This window comes from Gambusia affinis, linkage group LG11 (genome assembly GCF_019740435.1).
Source record: "Gambusia affinis linkage group LG11, SWU_Gaff_1.0, whole genome shotgun sequence".
Classification (NCBI taxonomy): Eukaryota; Metazoa; Chordata; class Actinopteri; order Cyprinodontiformes; family Poeciliidae; genus Gambusia; species Gambusia affinis.
The window spans coordinates 24378227-24385593 of record NC_057878.1 but is presented as its reverse complement, the minus strand read 5'-3'; the positions used below and the strand labels follow the sequence as shown (position 1 = coordinate 24385593).

At 36.8% G+C, this 7367-nt stretch overlaps 1 protein-coding gene across 2 annotated transcripts in view; it reads left to right on the top strand.

The window, feature by feature from the left end:
- The first annotated feature begins 1183 nt into the window (after positions 1–1183).
- Positions 1184–7367, top strand: part of ube2f (ubiquitin-conjugating enzyme E2F (putative)) — a 40177-nt gene continuing 33993 nt past the window's right edge. Inside the window, exons 1-3 of one of the 2 annotated variants that reach the window (XR_006372144.1) lie at positions 1184–1424; positions 5621–5787; positions 7044–7073. Coding sequence is in view for 1 of the 2 variants with exons in the window: in XM_044131953.1 (XP_043987888.1) it covers positions 5673–5787; positions 7044–7073 (145 nt within the window). In the remaining variant the exon portion in view is untranslated. The remainder of the gene's footprint in view (positions 1425–5620; positions 5788–7043; positions 7074–7367) is intronic. The other variant, XM_044131953.1, reaches the window with a different exon arrangement.

Sequence of the window (7367 nt, the reverse complement as noted above, 5' to 3'; positions counted from 1 at the left end):
TAGCACAAAGTCACACTGATAAAAACTCCAACCTTTAATTTAAATAGATTTTTTGGTGACCTTGACAGCAGGGTTTCCAATATTTGTGAAGGGCTTTTCAGGAAGCACATTATAGGAGAATCTTGATCTTCTTTATTCTTACTTTACTGATTAAATGAAGTAGAGCAACATGAGAAACATTGTCTTCACCTTACCAAAGTAAAATGTGACTGAGGACTATTTCAACCGGGGTGAATGCTAACAGGTTAATCCTTATTAAATAACCAATACTACAAATCACCACAAAGCTACGAACTATGTCCATCCTTTAACTGTCACAACTGAAATGCTCTAATCTCAACATTGTCTTCACTCTAAGTCACTCATTACCATTATTGATCCAGACTTCAATTTCACCCTCAGCATCCCTGAGAGGCAGTCTAGCATTTCATTTGTAATATACATTCTCTGTACTCGTTTCCCCTCATTTTTATTACTCGGGGTGGCAAAGGACCCATTTGTCTCAAAAGTGATAAAAATATGTGTGATGAACAAAGTGGACACTTTACTCATGTTTTTGCTATAGTAAACAGTTCAAATCTAAAATGTATGCATTATATCACGTTAAGTTTCTTATGGGGCAAATACAGGCAGGAGTAAGCCAGTCTCAAACTAAAAGGGCCACTTTTTTATGAATAAATACAGAAGCGTCCAGAGAGGGAACAGGTTAGGTGGTTTTCCTGTTGCAATGTGTTTCTCGAGCGTCATATTTTAGCTGAACACAAATCACGCTGCACAATATATTAACTCTATATAGATAACACCTCTGTCACAAAGGTTTTTACATATTCAGCGTACTTTACCATTTTCAAATGTATATTCGTAATTTTCCTTAATACACAATAATACATTGTTATACAATTTTTGTATTTCTTTTATTTCAATTTTTTTTTTATTACATTTAAGATGTTTTTTTTTTCTTTAGTTGTAAGCAGAAAATCATATTTATCAGAAATAAAGATTTGAAATATGTAAGATAATCTGTATAGTTAGTTTAATAATAGTTAAATTAGTTACTTAAATAAATGAACTTTTCAAAAATGTTCTCATTCATTAAATGTGACAGTATATAATTTGATTACAGACAATTTGGAAGTTCGAGAGAAGCGGAACTATTTATCCTTCTCTCTGTGTCCACACGGACAAAAACAACAAGAGCAGACATTCGCTGCTCTTCCGTTGCCCATGACACCGGAGCGAAGTTCTGACAGCTGATTTCCAAACCGGTTTCCGACACTTTCAGAACCCCAGATCCCGGTTTTTGGCTCGTTTCCCGTTTGGAGGTGTTTGCTGCTTCCCAGCTGCGGTGTTCCTGGCGGCGGGTTTACCGGGATACAGCGGCTGATTATGGTGTAGCACGGAACGTTAGCTCGGAGAGACGGAAGGTACCAACACAAAGCTTAGACAAAACCCTCTCAGGCTTCAGATACAGGCAAAGTTTTTCTTTAAAATAGGACATATTTTTGTCTGTGTGAGTGTGACGGATTTTCTACAATCTGTGTAATCCGCCGTGTCTGTGTATGAGAGATTATTACAGTGTTAGCGAAGTGTTATTACGCTAATTTAAAGGAAGTGTTCTGAAATTAGATGAGGGATTTTAAGTTATATTATTGTCTTGCTTCCGAGATCCTTTCAGCAAAACAATAGGTGTTTCTCTGGGCTCCTCTCTTTGTTTCGAGAATATTGGACATACGCAGCTTTCATTAAACTACTTAATACTACCTAAGATAAACCAATTTAAAATTATAGGACCATATCATAAAATTTGACCTACTAGAAAATGTAGCATGCAGTAGAAATAAACAGTCCTGGTGAAAAAAAAACAACAGCAGCAACAACAAGAAAACTTGATTCTTACTTCTTTAAAATACCTTAAGTAAACATTAGTGATGAACAACAGGTTCTGCAGAAGCACAGAACAATATCATTTGTAAATTTTATCTACTGCTCACCCTTATCCCCAATGGGGTTGGGAGGGGCGCTGGTGTCTTGTCTCCAGCGAACGTTCCAGGCGAGGGGCGGGGTACAACCTGGACCCTGGACAGATTGCCAGTCTATCGCAGGGCAACACAAACAACCATGCACACCCACTCACACCTAGGGAGAATTTAGAGAGACCAATTAAACTGACAGTCATGGTTTTGGACTGCGGGAGGAAGCCGGAATACCTGGAGAGAACCCAGAACATGCAAACTCCGTGCAGAAAGACCCTGGGCCAGGAATCGAACTCAGGACCTTGTTACGGCAAGGCAACAGTGCTACCATCTGTACTACTGTGCAGCCCCTTATGTTAAATATTTTATAGAAAATAACATAATTTTTAGATCTTTGAGAGGGTGTACTTTCATTAACATGCCATTATTATTATGTTTGTTGAAAATGGTCACACAATGACAAGATTATCATTTATCACAATATTTTTTTGACAATTTATCATCCAGCAAAATTTGTTATTGTGAAAGGCCTAGAAGTATTGCAACATTATAGGATAGCTTTACTGTCCAGACTTGTGATGTGTGTACTACCAACATTTCCTCACTGTTTTCTTCCTTATTATTTGTAATCACTAACTCCGCCGCTCTACTTGATCCTTAGCATCTTTTTTGCGCTTTAAGTATAATGGTAGTTCATCCAACTGGCCGAATGTAGTATTGGAATCCAGAGAAATGTCGTTTTTTAAAATTATTTTAAGTGGTAAATGAATGGCTCAGAAGTGTCGAAGTGAGGTTTTGTTAGGAGGTTATAAGTAGTTCATATATTATTTGCTGTTGTGTATAGCTTTCTCGGCATCTCGGTAAGCCAGATTAGCTTGTCCTGGTGGGAGAAAGTAAAGGATTAAGAGGACCTAAAACCAAGGCAGACCTCTACTGTCTTAAAGCAACTACAATTTCAAAAGCTTTAAAAACTTATTTTATTCATCAGTTGTCACACTGTCTTGCTCTTGTGTTCATTTACTGCCTTGGTTGGGAGCTCTGTTTTTATTCGTTTCATTTCCTGTTTCACACAGGAAGATCACTGGCAGCACACCTCCTTCTACTCAGATTTCCTGTGTGAATAATCATCAGGTTCTTAAATAACTATTGAGTGTAAAGAAGAGTTTCAATGAGTAAATATTCTGCTTGGCTTTGATCTTGGACCCTGGACCTGAGACCAACTGACCTGGATTCATCCTAATTCAAGAACCTTTTAGAGTTATAGATATAAATATTAACTGCAGCCATACTGTAAAATCCATTTAAGGTATAGTTTTATGACACTAGCCTAGTATTGTAAGAACATTTCCATATATTTAATAACAAGCGTTTTTTGCATTCATCTATCCTGATAATAGTACATTTAGAATAAATAAACTTTGCAATACTACAAGGTGAAAGCACAGCTTCAAGCCATGACAGTCTTTGCTGAGTTTAAAGCTTTTCACTTGACCTTCATAAAAATTAATTGCATTTTGATCAAGATAAAAATTTCTATTTGTAAGATTTGTTGGTACAGACTTTTAGTTCCCTCAAAGATGGCATCTGTATCTCTTCTGGATTCGATTTACTGTTTTTTATGCCAGTCAAGCTGCAGTCATTACCATTATTACTATATCCATATCTGTAAATATGAAGAAAGTTAATGATGTGGTCTGGACTGAAGAAGAATCATCCCAAACTTAGACAGCCATTTAGAAACTTGGAGCTTGACCAAATATTTTAAATATCACAGGAATTGGAGGCTAAACAAAGAAATATGTTAGCTTGTTTCAGTTTTTAGCTGCTTGGAAGCATTGTTTCCCAAACCTGTTGTCACCCCCTGCAGCAGTTTGACTAAGAGCCATGGTAATGTGTGTTAGGGAAACATGTCAGAGCAGTGAGTGGCAGCCGAGGCAGGTGGGCTTTGACTTGGTCTCAGTGACACACATTTCATGGCCTCACTGACAACTGATAGCTTCACTTTGCTACTCCCTGCACAGATTACTCTAAATAGCCCCGCCCATTAATTAGAGCTTCACACACCAAGTAGCTGCATGACATTTAATATTCTGGGAAGAACATATAGTGCTTTGTATAAGCAAAGCACAGTACGCCACTTAAGTATCGCTAATGGGTAAATGGGATAAGAAGCACTTTTCCTACCTTTTTACAAATAAAAATCTGACTTTTTGACTTTGTGGGACAACTTCTTGCTGCAGTTAAGGTTGCAAGGCTTCTGGGTTTGATTTCTACCCGTTTTGCTGATGTAGAGACTGAAATGTTTCCTCATTGGACATCAAACTCAGCCGGGTTGGAAGGAGTGTCTGTGAACGTTGATTTTTCAAGTCTTGCCATAGATTCTCAAATGGGTTCATGTCTGTATTTGGACTGGGCCATTGTAACATACACAGCTCTGGAAAAAATTAAGGAACCACTTAAAATATTAGTTTATCTGATTTTACGTTTTATAGGTATATGTTTGAGTAAAATGAACATTGTTCTTTTATTCTATGAACTACTAACAACAACTACAACTACTAACAAGAAGTGTGACTTTTATGTTGTTTAAAACTGCAAAACTGGGTTTTATTCATCTTAAGCTACCTCTTCAATTAGAAATTCTGCTCCTATTGCATCAGGTGTCCGCATGCATACTGAGTTTGTATTTTCTTCTGACTTAAACAGAAGCCGAACCCACACTTTTCCCTGCTATTCTTATCAGCGGCACATTGAGCTGCAGACTTTGTTACAGTTTCTCTTCTTTGTTGGCAAATTAGCAGCTTTGTCAGCATATCTTCTAAAAAGCAGCCTGTGTTCACATCTTTGTGCATACCCTGCAGGACCCCTGGAGGCAGAGAAACTGAAAGCATTAACAACCAGATGTAAGAAAATGAAGATTCTTAACAACTAGTTTTGAATCTGTTACTTCCAAAAAGGGATTGTAATGGCAGATCGGAAAATTCATGATGCATTTGAGGAAGAAGTTGTTAAAACTTATCATGCGTCAAGTAAAACGGAAAGAAGTCTTTTCCCTTCAGAGCGTGACGTTACGCCTCAGAGAGTGAGTGCTGCAGAAGGAACAGAACAATTCACAGGAGATTCTTGTTCCCTTGTACTTGCAACCTCTCTCACACTGAAAAAATGTAGAAAAATCTAACCTTTAATTTGGTTAAACTTCTTCAGTGCGAGAAACAGTTAGAACTGGTTGTTCTAACTCACCAGTTATTACATTTAAGGGCAATTATTTTTGTCACATTGAACAGAAATGGCTTGCATTCTCATTCAGAAAATACATTTTCTTATTTTTTCAAGTGTGACAAAAACAGCATAAAAGAAATCTGTAAGAGGACAGATACTTTTCTACAACTCTACTCTATACGTGTAATTTCCAACTAGAAACAAAAAACAGGCAAAACTGCCTTTTTGTGATTAATGAGCCCATTTTAATTTATAATGTGAATAATTAATTTATCGTGTATTGCGACAGGCCTATTTTCAACATCAAGTCAGTTTTTGTTGAACTTATTAATCATCTATTAGATTACAATTTGTCTTTACCTTTAATTATATGTATGTGGACTATAATAAAATGAACCATTGTGTGTTTTGATTTGTTCTACCTGTAGACATCTAAGCAGCGGACGCAGAGTGGTGTACAGCAGACGGAGCAGCTTAGCCATGCTTACACTGGCCAGCAAGTTGAAGAAGGACGATGGAGGAAAGACAGGCCGTGCCTCTGGAGCCTCTGACTCTGCCCACAGGGTCTCCATCAGAGACCGCCTCCTCACCAAAGGTGCCCACAACTCTTCTGTTTCTTGTTGCTTAACCTACAGTCTGTCTATATTAGAGGAGCGGCTCTCACTTTGACAGCAAAGAAAGACTGTTTTTTTTAACTCCTTAGCAGAAACTACCTGCTTGTGCTAAGGAGCTTCCGAGTTTCCAAATATACTTAAAAATAAACAGGTATATTTTAGACAAACCTATCCTGAAGTCACAACAGAGATATTGGTCGTTCAAAATTTAAAAGTTTGGACACACAGCTGTGTCCAAACTTTTGGTCTGTACTGTATATAAATAATAATAAAAAAACAAACAAATACTGATATAAAATAATAAAAAAAAAACAGGTTAAAATGTCCAAATTAATATGTAAATAAATAAACATTTTACTAAATAAGTGAGTAAATAATACAATTTTTAAAGTAAATGACTTAATATTTTAGTTTGAGGAAATATGTTTATGTCTTTTTGGAAAGTGTATGACGTTTTTGTTATTAGAAAGTTTATCACCGATGACTGTAGTTTATAAACAAATGTATAATTTCAATGTCTGCTGCATATTGCTGGCTTCATTAGGTGAAACAATAGCTCTCTGCTGGGGAGCTGTTAATTAGCTTTCTCCTGTAGGTGGGAGGAAGAGAAATAAATAAAAAAAAAAAGAGCAAACTAAAAAATATTTTCCACTGAGGATCAATTTAATTAGATTTATTCATAATACCTGTGCTTTTATGAATAAAAATAGAAACATCTTATCAAATGACAACAACAGCATATAGGGCCCAGAGAAGGAAAGATTTTTTTTCCTTTAGTGACTAAAAATATGTTTAACAAAACAGAACCTAATAACCAGAGCCAGCACCAGCAAATCAACTCACTGCTGTTTTCCTGCTTTTTATTCTTTTTTTCTGCTCTTACTTTCATCTTCTGTCCCACTGCACCAGTCAGGTTTTTTTCCACTAAAACATTATGCTGCATGCAAGACATTCTTTTCCGTTCTTATTCAGTTCCCACATTTGATATTATGTGGAAAAACTTTGCTTATGAACCAGAAGAGTGGGAGTGTTAGTTCTCTGTGCTGTTGGCCTAATTACACACCGTTCCAAACACAAAGGAATAATCCCCATCAAGCTCAACATAGTGATGGTTACAGAAAGAGACACTCCACATCTGTTTATTTTAAATTAAATGTACCCACTGAGGATCCACTCACAGATCCAGAATGTTTAACTTGTTTAGTTCTAACTCATTGTTCTTACTTTGTTCCAACAGAAGTTGCAGAACTTGAAGCCAATCTCCCTAGTAAGTATGCCGCATATTTTACCGCTCCACATTCTGCCTGAGGCAGAGTCACTGAAACTGAGAGCAGAATAAAAACATCATCAATTCTTTCTGAGTTAAGGGACATGGCTGTCAGAGCTCACATATGCTCTTCATCTTTACTTTAATACTTTGAGATGGGTGTCACCTTTTACTTGAACTGATACATTTTGGAATGTTGGGAAATCTACTGTAAACGTATTGCATTCAACATGATTTCTTTCAAAAGACTGATGTACTTCAATTCTGCACAGCAACTGCCCTCTTCACTTTATT